Raw genomic sequence first — 18,235 nt, 5'->3', positions numbered from 1 at the left:
GGGAGGTTAATGTAGCAGACAAATGGGCCAATAAAAGGGAAAATTGAGATGAATAGCACCCAGTAGAGCGTCAGATAGGGGCAGGGTGAAGAGTACAGGACCAGGCACTCATTTTAACAAAGTCGACAGCCTGTTTTGTTGATGAATATGTTCTAATAGACACAGGGAGACAACAGCTCGCTGTTAGCAAAGATGGAGAGCAGCAAATCTTGGGCAGGTTAAAAACATTTTTTATGGCACAGAGATGTCACTGTTGGAAAAGTACGTCATTTGGTGTAAACATTTATTGGTTTTCAAACTGAAATAAAAATGACTTGCACCAGTAAACATTGAACAGCCTTTCAGAATCCACACATTTTTCTTTGAGAAAAAAAAGGAAAAAAAATATATTTATATATATAGACTTGTATAAATGTGCAAACTGTGTTTTTTCCAGTGACCCAGTAGGCATATAATTTTTTTTTTATTTTTAAAAGACTTTGAAAATCAAAAGATCTGACATGGTTTTCCATGTATGAGGAGGGAAGAGAAGTGGAGGAAGAAGGGTGAACAGGATTGTTCCAACTGAGGAGTATTAAAATATGTAAGGGTGGGAGCAGTGAATGAGGTGGGTTTTTTGGCGACGTCTTAAGTTAAAAACGACAAAAAAAAAGAAAAGAAAATCTTGCTCTCACCTGTGCCTGTTCCCAACTTTCACAGAGGGAAGGGAATCAATTGAATTATTTAGCTACTATATAAATTATTTACAAAACAAAATGCGCGGGTCTTCATTTTTACAGGAGACACTGAGGTGTCTTCGATTTTCTTTTTCGGAGAAAAGCGAAGCCAACCTCTGATCGAAGGCACAACATGAGACCCATTGTGTACCCCATGACCCCATGATTTGACCACACTGGGGGGCAAATGGCTGCTATGGACAGGGAGGAAGTGTGTGCCTTGGATGGGTGAGGGAAAGAAAGTTGAGACTATAATTTTAGACCAGATTTTACAAATATAAAAAAGGAAAAACAAAAAAGGTAAATAAAAATTAAAAAAGAGGGGAAAAACAACAAAAAAAAAACAGTACAGGCTGCCCCTTTGATATGTTCCAGTCAATTATCCAAAAGCATATGTATGTGAAACTTCATGTCTCTAGTTTCAAGTTCATGTCTGTTCTTTCGCCCCCCAAAATGCCTAGAAGGTGACAAAGACCAAATTTGGGGACTGGAGGCGAGGAAACGTGTGCTCTGTTTTTGGCAGAGAGGAGCAGAAAGAGGAAAATGATGGAAAAAAAGAGGTGAGGGAGGATGAGGAGGGAGGGGTGCTGGTGTTGGGGCGCAGTAGGGTTGGGCGTATTTTGTTTGGAAGGGGGCAGATAGACTGAAGAATCTCATTGGGAGCTGGCCCTCTCCAGGCTGGGCTGCTCGCAGTGTCTCTTGCTGGGGGTGAGTCTGAAGGGGGCCGGGCCGAGGGCGAAGCTGTGGCAGAGGAGGGCCCCCTGCGCCGCCTGCCTGGAGGGGAAAGTAGCCAGGACGGTGTAGGCGGAGGCGGGGTCAGAGGGGAGCGGCTCGGAGCGGTCGCCGTCGGCCCGGCGCTCCGGCAGCCAGGTCACCACAGCGCCCGCTCGGCTCAGATCCCTCAGCAGGAGGTCGGCCTCTGCCCGGCTGATGCCCACCGGCAGGTCCGTCACTTCCAGAACACGGCCACTCACTGGAGGACAGAAGGCAATTCAACACTATTACACACTAACCAGCAATGTTTTCACAAAACTGCATGTATACCTGAAATTTTAAAAATGCATCTGATGGTGCTGATTTAACAGCACTGATTCTGGAAAGTTAGAATCCTAAAACAATATTTAATACTTAGTACTGATTTAATCATTTTCAATCATTTTAATCTTTCCTTTGGTCAAAATATTTGTAAAAAAATCTTATTTTCAAATCCTCGAGCTATTTTCAAATAAAAAATAACATAAAATACTGGTATTCCATCACTGCGTTAACCGTCACATTAATGTACTCTGTGTATTTTTACAAGTGATTCTGAATAGTTTCCTAAAGGATTAATCAATTTGAATCACTGGGAGGTGAGAGATTTTCACCCTTAGTGTAGACCTTCAAGGTGTACACTAATTGTCAGTTTCATAAACATGGATTCATTGTAATTTTGTATTAAATTGCAATGGCTGTGGTGAACCACCATTGAAAACACAGTAACACTTTATTTTAAGATCTGCTTCTTAACAACTTAAGTATTAGCAAGCAATAATAATGGCCAAGAAAATATAAACATACAATTGGTAAGCAAGGTAATAATTATCTGAATGTACAATGAACACACATGGTGTACTCATACATGTGTTATGACTATGTTTGCATGTTCAGTTAAGCAGAACACATAATACAACTGAAAGATTACAATCAGCATTTAACTCATTAGTCAAGAAACTAACTTACAAAAGACCTTATTAACATCTCAAATACATACATTTATACCACATTACCAATTATATGTTTAGGGAACTATTAATTGCTTGCTAATACTTAAGTAAGCCTTAAGAAGCTGACCTTAAAATAAAGCATTACCGAGAACCCTTTTCTAGCCTAGGGTTCAGGCCTAATCTCGCATAAACATTTAAAACAGATATTGTACATACATAATATAGTGTACTTAAGAAATACATAGTAAATACATGGATACCACACAGTCTGTAAGTATACCAAATATACCTCACTAATAGTATTATTATTTTTATTATTATTATACTTTTCTCTCTTTTTGCTCAGTTTTAGAGCTTTGGGAGGTGAAACAGGCTGGACAGACAGAGGCTCGTATTTGGGCTAGAACCACAGCTCTCGCCTCTTTTCCTGAGTCTGCCTTGCTAAGGAGCAGCATCGGCCCCCACTACCATTACCTGCTTCACCTACACTGAGATCTGTAGACAGCGCTTTCCTGGGCGGCTTTCTGCCTCGACCAACATGCCGTATCCCCACTGGGCCCTGGGCGAAAGAAAAAAGGGGGAAAAAAAAAAGAGTACATATAAAGACAGGCTCTCAACGCCTCTCCATCTGTCCTTGGAACTCAAAGCCACAATGTTGGCTGTAATGATTTATAGTGGCTAGAGGGCCAAGCAAGGACATTTAGAAGTTGGTTTGCTTGGTGGCTGCTTTACTGTCACTGTGTTTTAAAGGAACTTCCTTTAAAGTAGTGGCTGAGCTACATGTCAGGATCATCTGATGGAACTGAGCGAGAAACACTGATGTTTAGCTGTGTTTAATACTGCTGGTGCTGCTAAAAGATGCCTGGCATAGCCATTCAGTGAGGCTCACCTGGTGATTGGAGATCATAGGGGGCGCGTGGAGCAAAGGAGGACGGACCTGCGGGCTGTACTGGAGAGGCTGACCAAGGAGGGGGTACCGTGCATCACCTGATAAAGACAGCAGAGGGTCAGCACATCAGGAAACATCATTTTGTCATCATTTGAGATCATGCTAAAGCTGTTTTCTTGTCTCTCAGATTTTTTATTTTCCAACACAGCTGTCCTTAAAATTATGTCAAAATTTCATAAATGGACCAATAGCAATACTCCAAAATTACTTGGAATAAAATCCTTTTACATGAACTTGCATTAAAAGCAATGTTTTTGGCTTCTTCTGTTACGTTTTGGTGGCACTTGTGTCTTTTGGACAGCGATGATACGATATAAAGAGTCTTATTTACAGGATGCCTTTATCCTTTAAGGCGGAGGCAAAAAAGTGGCTAATTTTAGCATTTTATCTGCTCTGTTCAGTTAATAATGTCACTTCTGAATGCTGCTGTTGTGTTTATTTTGATATGTACGAATGTGATCTAACAGCTAAAAATTCTGAGATTTTTGTTTACTTTGTATCAGACACTGCCTTTCTGAATAAGAAAACACATGAATAGGAATAGAAATCACACATCCAATGTGCTTAATTGTTAATGTGATGAAACAAAACTATAACAAGCTCTTAGCAATCATGAAAAAAGATGTGAAGTGCATCTCACAAGAAAGGAAGCCCTGTAGATACTTTATATAGTGATAGAAAACAGTAACAGAAATCTTTGATTCAGCACTCTGAAATTAATAAAAGGATTTTACTGCTGCCAACAGGAACATACATGCATAACGCAGTTATGTCAATGATGATTAAAAGCAAGATGCAATCTTAGATTACAAATATTTTTTGATAATATATGTACATGGGGTGGGGGAGGTATACCCTTAAGGGTTAACTCTATGGCGAGAAAAAACTCAATTTTATGAGAAGTAGGACTCACCTTGCCCCGGGACAAAGGATCTAGAGAACTGAGGCATGATGGGAACAGAAGTGAGGCCAGGACGGACGTTCTTCAGGTGGGAGGGTGTGGGTGACTGCGCAGGGGAGGTGGATGGGCTGCCCAACTGGGGACTGCTCTGTGGGACCACAACAGAGTGAGCCTAGCATAACTGCATGCAATTTGCACCTTCTGTGCTCGCACTGAACAGCACTTTATTGATTTATGTATTTACATAGATATAGTTTGGAGCAAATAACGTTATGTTATTTAAAAGAACATTATTCATATAAACAATAGTATCCTTAAAATAATATTATAAAAGTTAATAAAAGGCATACTTTGTTATTAGTATAAAGCGTATAGGAAATGCTGTGTTTTGTGTTCATTTAGCCCACACAGTATAAGCTACAGGATTTAAAACAAAACAAAACAATCCAAAAAAAATAAAATAAATAAAAACAGCCATCTGTCAATTTGGCTGTTAAGAAGTCAGAAGCAGCCATAAAAATAAAAATTCATGATCCCTGATTTCTATCTGTCCACTGATCTTGTTTGTTTGGGCAAGCTTTACCTGTGAGGTGTCCAGGCTGCAGAGCTCTGTGGACTTCTGGCTGCGTTGGTGGTCCAGACTGTGGTACTTGTTGTGTTTCCACTGTGGAGGTGAGTGTGGCCGTGGCTGCTGGGTTGGAGGTAACGTGAGCTGCATCATCACCATACCGCCACCAGGGGGTGGGGGAGGTACGCCTGCACACAAAACACACATACACGGTGGCACGCTCAATTTAGAAGAGAGAGAGAGGAAAGAAGTGTAGTGATTCACCTTGTATGGCAAAGATACACTGATGGAGATGATGACAGTATGGAATATGCAAGAACTGCTGAAATGAGAGTGCATGTTGGAACAATTCTATCAATAAACCTCATTTTGATACATAGCAGCCAAACCATTACAAGCATCATAAAACGGAACCACAATATTACTAGTCCATCATGGGGAATTAGGAGCATGTACCGAGGACAAGCGAGTTCAAATCTATGGAGTTATTTTCTTTAACAAGGAATTACCCACACTGCTAGGATGGAACTGAGGCCTTCCCATCACTCATCACTGTCCTATTGCACATTCTGCCTAACTGCTTGGGATGTAGTGTTGTCTGCTTATTCTGGTTAAGAGCATGTGTTGCCCAAGCCTGGACACACACAGTGTTGCAGATCTGGGCTTAAATTCTGTCAAACAGCTTCACACAAGGCATCCAAAGAGCTCTATCTGGCTACTTACAAGGTTGCAGACTTTTCAGAGCCAAGCCTTGACCTCATTTAAGAGAGGCTCTGAAGACTCTTTTCTCTGGGTAATTACTCTTTTTGCAAATAACCTATTTAATATCCTCTTCAGGTTGAGATCAAAACAAGGTTAAAGCCCACTAATCCCACGTTTGCTTTGGATGATTTTATTAACGCTGCTATTAATTTCACTTCACATGAAGTTGGCCTTCCTTGTGCTTTTCGCTAGCTGAAAGGCTAACTGCCGAATAGATTACGATTCCAAAGCAAACACTGCGCAACTCATTTGCCAAGAAACCTCAGATAAGGAACTCCTTAAGCTACATAATCTAAATTGAACTCTAATTACATGAAGAATACTTTTGTGAGGATAAACTAGAAGAGTAAAGCAACTAGACGATGACCAGACAAGCTCATTATGATCTACTTTCAAAAGGACCGCTGGCAGCATTAGATCAAGAAAGACCCGGGAAAAAAAAGGATGTTGAAATATTTAGGATTTGCCACAACAGGGGTTTAAAAGGGTACTTGTTAATCCTTCCATGAAATGAAACCATTGCGGCCACTAAAACGGGCAGTGGGAATCTAATTCCAGTGCTTGAAAAGACAGGTTTTTTTCCCCCGTCTCCACTTTTAATTAGTTATTAAGGGCAGGAGAAGAGGAGTGCGATGGAGAGACGGTTAGCGAACGTTCATGGGGGCTTGCAGCGAGAAAGCAATTCACGTTAACGGCACATAAAGCGGCACGCCAAATTAGAATCAGAGGCCCCACGAAGGCTCTTTTTAAATTTTTTTTATTTTTTTACTTTTTTTTTTTTGTGAAGACGGCCATAACTTGGAACAAAGCAGCGAAGGAATTACTTTTTAATTACCACCCCATATCTGTTCGATAATTGGATCGTTAGGGCTGGAGAATGTAATTTCAATTAGCACCTTTAAGCCTGATGCGGAATTGAAACGGGAAGGGGGGGTAGGGTTTTTTTTTTCCCCCCTTCACAGAGGTTGACAAGCCGGGTTTCTTTTACACTGCTGCCCGACTACCTACCTTTTGTTGTCACTAAATTATATGGTGATGGCCTCGCTTTGAGCGGGATCCCCACTGAATCGGCCGATTGGCGAGCCGAGCCGAGTGGGTAGTCATCTCTCAAGGTGCCACCTTCCTTTTGTGGAGGCCCACCATCTAATTTCGCAGGTTCGGAGCGAGGTGCTCTTGTGTTTAGCGAGGAAGGTTGGAGGGTCGCATTGTGTGCGCCGCGCAGTGCCGAGGCAAGGATTAGGAAGAAAAGGGGAGAGCAATGAAATGGGGGTGGAGGGATAAAGAGGATATTGATTTGAAAAGGTAACCTAAAGAGAAATGGTGTTTTTTTTTTTCATGCACACCAAGCTTTCTGCTATTGCAGATTATGTTGTAGAATTTGGGATAAAGGTGTAATGAAATGTGGCCGACGCCGGGTGGGGTGGAAGCAGATAACCTTGTGATCTTTTGGAATTTCGACACTATGCAGTGAAAGGAAACAATAAATATGAAATGGAGGCTATAAACAGTTTGTTCATACAATGGTTCAATAAAAATTATTTTAATCAGGAATCACAGACTATGTATTTTTAACGGAAACGGTCACTAAACAGCAGGAACCCTTTACAGATGGTGCCCCGTTAACTCCGATTTAAAATGTAGATTCTGAGGTATGAAATATTCATTAGTTACAGTTACTACAAATGTTGCTTAAACTAATTCTGAATAAAATGCATAAAAATAAGATGACTGAGGCTGTTGACCGAGCGAGTTGTAGGTCATTCTGGGCTTAAGTACCTGAGCACTGCTGGGTAGGAATCTGTTGGGAGTTGCAGGGGGAGGAGGTGCGAGGAAACGACATCTGCTCCGTGCCTGGAGGGGGGAGGAATCCCACAGAGGAGCTGTGGATACACACACATACATGCACACACACACACACACACACAGTTTTGATGCACAGTCTTGCCCACCAAAAAATACCCCACAAAATTGTGCCTACAGTTGACTTAATACAGCACAAATTCAGCTGATTGCTTGGAAATTGGAAGGAAATTACTAATATAGGGCACTAAGTACACACGGGATTGACGCAGCGCAGTGCGCTGGTGCTAGTTTAAATATACCCGCTGCAAACCTGTGGGGATATGCCTCCCTACAAATAAGAGAGAAAAAAAAAAAAATCACTGCCAATGTAATTTTCACGACGGTGGAATAAGACGCGGCACCGTAGGCATTTATCATCTGTCGCTGTGACCAATTTTCCAAGGCGCTGTTCCCGTTTTTCTCCGCTCTCCTTCATGCTTCCTCCGTACTGGACTAATAAGGATGTAAGCAGCCCGGAGAGTGATGCGGCAGCCGAAGCGCAGAGGCAGCTGCTAGAGACACCGTGCACCCTGAGGAATAAGCCCTGTCCACAGGCTGAATCTTATGAAGGATGGTGGTGGTGGTGGTGTAGAGAGAGCGAGAGACGGAGCAGGAGCGAAAGCGAGCGAGAGTGCGAGAGCGCTCTCCTTGCGGGACCAGCTGTGTTATATTAAGACTGGATGGGTATCTGGCCGTATAAATCACTGCCAACGCGGCCTACTAAAGTCAAGGCCCCTCGAGAGTGCAGAAGAACGAGCAAAAAGTGACCTCCTCCTTCTAGCGTGGTGCAGCTCAATCCCGCACAGTCCCAGCCTGACCCCTTCGAATAAAAACTTTAAGACAAGCATGGCTATATAACACGACAAAGTCAGTGTTTGAAAACTATCTCAATGTGCCACTCAGCATTTTACTAATATTGTACTATATTAGAGGAAAAATCCATATCAGATCCATGATATGTGGCTTGAAATTTACACCAAGAAATGTGTAAAATTTGTCACTATTCCTTTTAAATAATTTAAGCAAGAACAATGCAAATGTTTGTCACACAAAATCTACCTTAGTGCACGAACATTAAAAATAACAAGACGGTTTTACACAAATCACATGACAAAGTCACATAAAAACCATCCAAAAAGTACTAGAAATTACATTATTTTACGAAAATTATTACCCACATAAAAGATGTCAGAAGAATACTAACCGTCTGTTTTCACCTCAGCTAATGCTACTAGCCTAGACACATCTATTTAACCTATTACCTTAGCTTGTACAGTTCATGAGTTTGAGAAGAATTAGTTATATAATACCAAACCTGATAAAAGCTTTTTTCCTCTCATTTAATAAAATATATGAGTAAAATGAACCTGAGATTGTTGTTTATCATCTCTTTTGTGCTAAAGATGTGCTCTGTACCATCTGCTAACTGTTGCCAGAGACCCCCTGCCAGCACAGCCAGTATACAGTAGCTTTTAGCTGGCTGCAGTAGTCTTTCTATGCTTCCTTCTTTGTTAAGAAACTCTGATCAAAACTCAAGACGTAGGGTATTTACTCGGCTCTGTTGGGAATATGGAGTTCGGATATGTTATAGTTTGTAAATATGAGAGCGTCTAATGTTATGAGAAGCCAATTAGCATTTTAAAAATATCTAAAAACGTATTAGTCATTTGTTTAATCTTTCATGACTATGCAAATATGTGAAAATTCTGATTCATTCAGATGTCAACAGTTCAGTCATACCTCATGGTGTTCTGCTGACTGGGTGGTATAACACTGTAGTAGACCTGAATGCTGGACGCAGGCATGGGCCCATGGCTGGACTGGTTGGGGATAATGATTGGCTGCTGATATGTCTGCTGGGGCACGCCCTGGGATCCTTGAGGCATGGATACCTGGAAAGAGGTAGACAATTCATTCCCAGTACACACTTTTAGGAAAGCTAGCTGGTGAGCTATTTTCAGTTTTTCTTCAAGGCTCTGAAGCTGTAAAACTAAGTATTAATAATAATTATCAAGAATAAATGACATCAAAAGATACGGAAAAATGAACTGCAACAAGATTGTTGGCCATATCACCCAGTCCCACTTAAAACAGCGGTTAATTTGGAGAGAATAGAGATGAGGGCTCACCTGATAAGATGGCATTGAAGGATACTGGACCATCATGCCTTGCATTTGATTTCCCATATTGCTATGTTGGCCGCTCACCAGGGTTTGACTCTGCGGCTGCTGGACCATGCTCTGGTAGCTCGGCTGTTGATTTGGCATCACAGTTTGGTAACCTAAAGAAACACAAAAAATGAATGCAAAAAAAAAATGTAATAGTAAGCGATTTACCAGGTTACCAAAAACAGCCTTCCTATATATTCAAACCACTCCACAGCTTTTCATGTGTGCACCCAGAAGTGCATGTATTGGTAGCACGGCTACAATTTCCTGCCTCACATTTGCCATAAATCTTACAAAATATGGGCATCCACAGACAAAAACACTGGCAAATAATCAACTTTGAATGGGACGCTTTCAGAAGGTAATTGGCATCCTTACCTGTAGCAGCCTGCTGAGAAACAAGACTAATAAATGTGCTAATATTACAGCTAGGCAGCATAACACAATAAAAATGACAGTGTAATAACAAATGTTTCAATTGTATGCGGAGTCACAAAATGCAACACCGAGACATTAAAGAACCCGAAAGACACAACGAGCGCAACCCGAAGGAGACTGCAATTATGCAAAAATAATGAGTCCAAGCTAGCATGAAACGTTCAGCGTTTAAATTACACTAGAACACTTGAAGGCAAAAAAGCAAGAGCTATCTGCTTAAATACTGCGCGGCCTTTCGTTTTTTTTTCTACCACAAGTTCACTGCAATATTGCGTGCACCTCTGCGAATGAATGATTTAGTCCCAGAGAATGTCAATTATACCAAAACCACCTAATTACACCCTTGTTAGCTAAACCCTTTACGATCACCTGGCGGAGGCACCTGCAAGTTTTTCTGCCTTTAAATTGCTTTTCATTACCTCTGAATAAGTGCACAGCCTACCTGTATTAAAACAGCTTTCATTATGATTGCCTTTTTCAAACGTTACATCTTTAAGGGCTTGTAGATGATGACGGGGGGGGGAAAGGGAGGGGAAGAGAAGACAATCATCTGCGGCAACGGCCCACCGAGGTGCTGCGTGCTAATAGAGAAGGCAGCATACATGATAAAGGCAGGTAATGCGGTTTTGTTCCAACACCCATTACGGGATGGGATAATTTCCATCGGTGTCAAGGTTATCTGAGGGGGAGCTTATAACCTGGCAATGTTATTGAAAAACTCTCACCAGAGGAGGTGCCCAGCGGGAAGACTCTGTGGGAGGCCTATGTGGAAGGAGTAGAGAGTAGGGGGGGAGGGTGGGTGGGCAATTTTCAATTTCTCCTGGCTTTTGGCCAAAGAGACAGCAATCAATTTAGCCCAGATGAGAAAAGAAGTGGGACAAAAGGAATGGATGGCCCCCGGCGAGGAGCCGACGAGGGCCGGCTATTTTTGGTTCAATTCTCTCACCTCCACTTAGGGAGCTAGCATGAAGGGAATATAATATTAAACATTCTCTGTTCAGGCTGACTGAGCAGGCAGGAGGCAGCAAGGATAGGAGGAGAAGGAAAAAAAAAATATATATATATATATATATTATTTACTCAACTTCTCTGGACCAAGTGTGCTTTCAAAGATGTTTGTGGAGATGCTGCTCACAAGGTTACCTGATTTTTAAAAAAATGCTGCACTGTCAGGAGCTAACCTTGTTTTTTTTCCCCTTCCCCCCACCCCCCCTGTGGAGGGCACAGAAGAAAACTTGCACTTTCTCCTTTGCAGGGCAGATGTTGTGTTTCTTCCTTCTGCTCTCTTATTTCTCATTCTTGACTGTGGAGATCATTCTCTTCATCCATCAATCCTGATCCGATCCCACTTTCTCACACACAGGCGACGAATGATGCCTCTGTATGTCTTTCAACAGGGTTTAGAGAAAGCACATTCTTCTTAGCGATACTTTTTCCCCGTTCACAAAAGGAAGCAAACTCTGAGATCGTTTCTAGTGTCGCTTCCTGTGGATCCATCTACCAGACATGAAGCAATGTCAATCCATCGGAATGCCGTCAGAAGCAATTAACAATGCACCACGACCGCCCCCAACAATGAAAACAAAGGACGACAGTGAGACCCTGCTTCAAATCTTTTAATCAAACAAAACTGTCCCAGACATTATTGATGGCTGAGGTCATGTCAACACCCGAATGAATCATATTTTAAAATGAAGGACATTTGCTGGTGCAGTCGACTTTAAAATGCCAGTTCTGCAAAATAGTTTTGTCAACTTGCCCCCAAACGTAGGCAATCAGCTAAGACAAGCTTCTGAATCTGCGTCTTTAGTTTAGTGTTGGAGTTTTGAAGCTAATGTAGCTAAAAAATACCAACATCCCACCAATTAGCATTACTAAACTGCATGCCTCATCAACCACCACAACTACAACTACCTCAAAAACAAAATTTTGTCCATATTCTATACATTACAGAATGTCATACAGTGTCAGAGAGCACATAATCAAGTCTATTGTTTGGGGAAGAATGTGATGATTTTAACAGAGGGTTGCCAGATTTGTCTTTTATCAGATTTGTCTTCTTGTTTGTTTCAAAACAGTTCGATAACTGTTTTTACATTTCTATATTACTTTTTTTTTATTTTTATTTAGTCGTCTCCAACTCCACCCACTAGTTAGGACTCCCCAATCACACAATACTACCAAAGCTAGAAGGGTGAAGGCTAACACAGGCTTCCTCCGATGCCCGTGAAGCTCCACCAAATCTTTTCTAACTGCTGCTCACGCAACGTTATTGGACAGCTGAACGCGCTCAGAGGAAGGCACCAAACACCAGATCTGTTTCGTCAGCTAACAGACACCTGTGCTGAGAGTGAGGCCAATTATGCCCTCTTGGACTCCCAGCCACAAATGGCTATAGCTTCACAAGGGATCGAACACACGATCTCCTGATGATAGAGCCAACACTTAGACGGTTGCGCTCGGGAGCCCCACATTTCTTCATACTTGGGGAAAAAAAATAAATAAATACACAAATAATCCACAAATATTACAGAATACACTTCATTTTACACAAATTTTCCAACCTATTTGTTCTACCATTTTATAACACAAATAAAACCCTAAGAAAATAAACTACTGTTCATTCATTCTGTCGTCGGTAGGCAAACCAAAACATGTTTGTTTATTGAGACTAACTGTAATGGAGAAATATAGATTTATTCCAAAACCTGCCATAATACAGCCCAACTTTGGCTATGTGTCTCAATCTGAATACTGCTGTGTACTAAAGAGTATGTTCTAAAGAGCAATGGCACCGTTTATGGTGTACTAATTTGACGTAATATTTAGTACAGTTTATGTGGTTTGAGAAAGTCTCTGAGCACGCGTCCCAATTTGAGCCTGCGAGCAAGCGAGAGAGAGGTCGAGAGACACGAGTTAGAGAGAGGGGCGTGCAATGCATTTAGAGTAAGACACAGTTCATTTTTGAGCTCCGCTGTCTGATACTCTGGACTGGATGTCAAAATGTCTAGTCCAGAGGACCAACTGAACAATGAAGCTTAAAACCGGATGGTCCGGTCCAAAACCAGACACCTGGCAACCCTACTTAGACATGCAGTTTACACAGTGCTAATGTGCGGTTATAAACGTCCACTTCTTGTTAGCTACATTAGCCTCATAGCTCCAGAAAGCAAGACTTAGACACCAAACACATTTTGTTTGATCAACTACATAAGGGGGAATCTCTCCGAGAGCAACAGTTGATTAGATGCATAAAAACGTAATGTCTTGGCAAGACCTCAACGCCTCTGATGTCAGTGATGATACTGCAGTTCGTTAGTAACGGTCTCTGGCCCTGAGGAGGAGTGAGGGGCTGGAAAAGAGACCGGTTCACTGTGAGAATCTTAGGGCCTCTCAGACAGTGCCCCGGCCCCGCATTCAGCCACTCTGAGTCAAAACCGATGGCCATGTTGGATTATCTGAGAAGGATACACAGTGGCTGTAGCTCCATGTGCTGGAAGCTTTCATCATCATGGTGTTGTCTATGGAGATATTTACAACCATTCTGTAGTTCAAAGTTCCGACCAAGCCTTAAAACCGCTTCAGCGCCTTCCCAAAAAGGACAGCTCAGGGTGCTAAGAGGCAATTAGTGACTAAAAGAATCAAAAGTCTCTTGAGAGCCTCCAAGAAAGGATCCAGTTTCATATCCTCAAAGCAATAAAGGCCTGTTTTTTACCCCCTTAATACCAGAGAGCTTTTACAATTCAATTGAACAAAACATCTGTCAAAGCACATAGGGCAACGGAAAAAGAGGCGAGCTAACGCAGTAGGGAGACAAACAGCGCTAATTTTACATTTGATTGGAAATGCTTATTGTATCTGTTTAAAAAAGGCAATACAATGTGAGTACCCAGCGCGCTAAAGTGCTTGGCGGTGTAATTAGCTTTCGGCTCCGCTCCCCTGCCCCCGGGGCGCCTCCTCATTTCCACACACACAATCTTTCGGCGTGCTTGACGTAGCGACGAATAACCAAAGACAACAAAAGTACGGAGAGAGAGGTGGAGAGCGTTAGGAATCAAGAGAGAGCAGGAGAAAAAAAACAAATAAAATTAAAAATGGGAGCGCGATGTCCCCTCCCCTGCGGTACAGTATAAACAGAATCCAAAATAAACAATGAGGCACAAAGGGGAGCGTAGATAAATGGGCAAGTTCCTTGCAAAAAGATGAAAGGAACACATTTTATAAATGTGTGCAAACGCTAGGAAAGCTTTCCAACACCATCTTGATTAAGTGAATTCATAAGAACGAGTGGTTTATATTGAGGGGTGTTCCATGCCTTCATTATTCACCAACACTAATAAGCAGAGTTTAGTGGTTTACTTTCAGGAAAAATAAACAGCTTCTAGCATGTGGTAGTGGCTGGGCTAATGGGTCTTTACCTGGCTGTTGAGCAGGTGGGGGAGGGGGCAGGGGCTGGCTCTGTGGGCTACTGTACTGCACCGTGCCAACCGACCGATACTGCTGGCTGGACAGAGGGTACTGGCCTGGTGCGCAGTAACATGCTGGCATCTGCAGATGGGAGAAGATAAACAAGACAAATGTCATCAAAGCAATCCGGTATCACTCGATGCATGCCTAGTGGTCATTACGTCATAGATTTTCCAGCAGCCAGCAGGCATCATATAATACAATAGGGCTTTATAGCTCGCTCCACTGTGACCGCAAATACAAAAGAAGGTATTAGCCTGGCACTTTGGTATCCCAATAACAGTCAATAATCTAAATACTTCTGTCGTCTGTCCATAGCTCTTGGGGAGTTTTTCCCTTCCATGGTCACCCTTGGCTTACACATTTGAGACTTGAACCTGGATTTTCTGTGACAACAGCTGTTGTAAAAGGAACTATATAAATAAAATCTTACTTTCTTACTCAATAACTATTCAATATTAAATGCAATAACTTGTCTAAAAGGGAAAATTAAATGTATTTTTACCCTTAATGCATATGTAGCTCGAGGCATTTTCAGTGTCCAAAGCCACCAAAAATGGACAAAACTACATTGCTCAAAAAAAGAAACCACATAAGCAAGTCTATTTTAGATTACTTAACAACTTCAGGCAAATGTGTGATAATTTAGGTCATAAGCTTCAACTATTTCTTAGCTACATTAGCCCTGCAGCCCTGTTGCAGAACTAAAGAAGCACCAGACATCTCTTGGCTGATCCATAACACTTGGGTAACTCTAAACGTTTCCATGAACGATTGCCCCAACTTTACTGGTTGGTTCTGGTTGGTGTACCTGCTGCATAGGCTGCTGCATGTAGCCCTGCTGCTGCATCACTGGCTGGTTCACGGGTGCCGGGCCTGGCGTGGAGTAGGGTGGGGCTGGAACACTCTGGCCAGGGGAGGGCACCATATAGCCGGCCTGCTGCTGTGGAGGAGGAGGGGGCGGCGGAGGGGCTTGAAGCACCACGGAGGAGGGGTACATGGCAGTGTGGGCATCGCGGCCCTCCCCCGACGGCTGCCGCACAAGGCTCATGTGGCTGAACTGGGCGCTCAGGTTGTCTTGCTGGCGGGTCAAACAGACAACTCAGATTAACAAATCAGCAGCCTGTTTAATGGCACACCATGTGCACTCCCTTACTGAACATGACCGGGAGCAGGTTCACTAAAGCAAGTGACAGGATCAGCAATCAGACAATGAGAAATCTTTTGCCCAGTCATGGGTTGGATTGCTACAGGTGCAAATGAGTTGAGCGAATCAAGCCTTAGGAGTTTAATTACCAATCCATATCAATTTGTTTTATTTTTTCCTATTAGAAATACACTGGGACTTGCTGCATTTCTATTCATAGAATATTAACTTCAACATCTGCTGCTAGATTAATTATTCAAAGCAGCCTTCCTCTCTTTTAATTAGTCATTAAGGGATGTTTACTGGTAGAGGGAGGTCAAAAAAGAGGTTAGCAGAACCCATGATGTGTGTTTACAAGTGAACGGGGGAGAAATGAGTGGAAGAATCGTTAAAACAAGCAACTATCTAAAAATCTTCTAAATCAACAGCCACATCTCTGAGCGCTGAGTGTAGACAAGCGTGAACAAGATGTTCCGAGCAGCTTTGAGGTAAATAGTGCAGTCGACTGCAGACTAAAAACTTCTGGAGATCATATTAATCTAATGTAGGCACAAGACCAATGAGCGCCATTAAGGGAGGCAACATTCTGCGATCCATAATGCAGGAGAGCTTTTCTATTTTTTATTAAGCAGAAACATCCATCACAGAGCTTGCTTTAAATGATCGCATAATATTCAAATTCGGGCCAAAGGAATTCATCAAACAGCAAGAAATGCCTGGCTGTACAGCTTTAATGGTTTTCTGTTTCCTTTTTCAAGCCACTTTTCTTTCTTTTTTCTTCATAGTTAACTGATATTTGTGGATCTCAAAGGAAAATAACATTCATGGCACTAATGAACAAACATCATTGTGCATGTCAGTGTTTCCGCATACTAATAACAAAAGCCTCAATTAAATTAAGATATGCAAAAGTAAGAGAACACTTTTCATTGATTTAATTCCCAGTCAAAACAGATGTCAAGCTCAGGTTATTCATTTTTCAGGTTAGATACATGGCAGATCCACCTGCATGAGGAAGGGGAGGAGTTTCCACAATTGGAGTTCAAAATATAGGAAAAAAAAAAAAAATCACAGAGAAAATGGGATCCTTAATAACCGTGTAAGACCTGACCACCAAAACGGTCCCCATCAGATCAACAGCACTTAAAGCTTTCATCTCTGAGAAATTAAGCTCGACTCTGGCTTCAGATCTGAAAACATACACAGCCATCCTTCCACTGTGAGAAGACAACTCAACACTATGAGTCTGAAAGGATGTGTAGCTGTCAAGAAGCTCTTACTGAGAAAAGGAAACAGAAGAAAAAAAATAAGAAATCAAACAAAAAAGCTGTCTGAACCTCAACATCACTGATCGTGTTTGGGACTATTTAGATTGTGAGAAGCAGGAAATGCTAAACCAACTTGTAAGACTGAACTTTGGAGGTATGGAAAACCAGACCTGCAGATTTCTTAGAAAATCTAAAAGCAGTCTAGACACACTAAATACTGAAACATTTGATACTATATTTAGATGTTGAGGCTTCTGGGTAATGTCATTTTAAATATATGCTTCCTGCTTTTTTCAAGACCCTGAAAAATTAATAATTTCAATTCCATTTTGATGAGAAATTAAGTAAATGAAGTGTGAGTTCTGACTATAGCACAGTACCAGCAGTGAAGAGAGCTGTTCAAAACAATTTATCTTGGCAGTAAGTGAATTTTTGCCAGTTAAAAAAGCTAAAATGTGACAAGTTCGTAATATCTTGGTTAGAAGAACATAAGCTTGGTTCCTGATTTCTCAGTACACTCCAGCCATTGTATGGATTAGTTCAATTCCACCAGCAGCACATCTGATTTAATTTAACAAAGGACTGATGAGATAAACTGGACTTCCTGAAGGAGTGCTTTGAAAATGGTTAAGCTAACACACGCACAATTTACTGTTTGTCTGATGCCTGAGTTTTGCACAATACTGTAAATACAGATGACGGCTAGTTAGACTGAATGCACTGAATGGCCAAAAGGAGACGGACACACAGAAAAGAAAACAATGACAAAAAAAGACAAGAAAAAGAGAGAAAGAGAGAGTGGTACCACAGTGTACTGTTGGTTAGGGGAGACGGAGAGGAGCTGTGGTGGGTAAGACACCGTCGAGTACTGGACAGGCTGAGCGGAGGGCTGGACAGGCCAGAGGGGCTGAAGAAGCAACAGACGAGGGAGAAGACAGGGGGCGGGGAGGAGAGAGGAAAATGGTTTAGTCAAAGATGGAGAAGATGAAAGAATCTAAAAGGGGACTAAACACAGGCATTTAGAATATATGAGAGAATTTCACCCAGGAGAGTTTGTTAGGTTAGCGACCCAGTAGGAGAAAGAAAAGAGTAAAAAAATAACAAATCAACACCACGTGATGAACTTAATTAAGCCACTTGGGTGGTTTGAGGTGATGGTGATGGTAAACATACAGCGACGGGGTTAATCAGAGGCAGTCAAACTGTAGGACAGGTTAGCTGAGCATCTCCGGACGTGCAGCTACGTTTAATTTTGGACCTCATCAAAAGTGACTGCACTCTGGAGATGATGGCGATATTGGGC

General features: G+C 41.9%; 1 protein-coding gene across 10 annotated transcripts in view; it reads right to left on the bottom strand.

The window, feature by feature from the left end:
* Positions 1-262: 262 nt before the first annotated feature.
* Positions 263-18,235, bottom strand: part of LOC118808454 (R3H domain-containing protein 1-like) — a 53,806-nt gene continuing 35,833 nt past the window's right edge. For 4 of the 10 annotated variants that reach the window (XM_036571193.1, XM_036571166.1, XM_036571184.1 and 1 more), the window contains 11 exons: positions 17,738-17,839; positions 15,329-15,598; positions 14,469-14,598; positions 9,574-9,725; positions 9,185-9,336; positions 7,379-7,482; positions 4,856-5,028; positions 4,285-4,420; positions 3,312-3,409; positions 2,897-2,981; positions 263-1,689 (listed from right to left, as the gene is read on the bottom strand). In XM_036571193.1, coding sequence (XP_036427086.1) covers positions 1,370-1,689; positions 2,897-2,981; positions 3,312-3,409; positions 4,285-4,420; positions 4,856-5,028; positions 7,379-7,482; positions 9,185-9,336; positions 9,574-9,725; positions 14,469-14,598; positions 15,329-15,598; positions 17,738-17,839 — 1,722 coding nt within the window. In that variant the 3' untranslated portion in view covers positions 263-1,369. The remainder of the gene's footprint in view (positions 1,690-2,896; positions 2,982-3,311; positions 3,410-4,284; positions 4,421-4,855; positions 5,029-7,378; positions 7,483-9,184; positions 9,337-9,573; positions 9,726-14,468; positions 14,599-15,328; positions 15,599-17,737; positions 17,840-18,235) is intronic. The other 6 variants (XM_036571141.1, XM_036571149.1, XM_036571211.1 and 3 more) reach the window with 4 other exon arrangements.

The sequence above is a fragment of the Colossoma macropomum genome, unplaced genomic scaffold (genome assembly GCF_904425465.1).
Source record: "Colossoma macropomum unplaced genomic scaffold, Colossoma_macropomum, whole genome shotgun sequence".
Classification (NCBI taxonomy): Eukaryota; Metazoa; Chordata; class Actinopteri; order Characiformes; family Serrasalmidae; genus Colossoma; species Colossoma macropomum.
The sequence above is the reverse complement of the archived record's forward strand: the minus strand, read 5'-3'. Positions and strand labels throughout refer to the sequence as shown.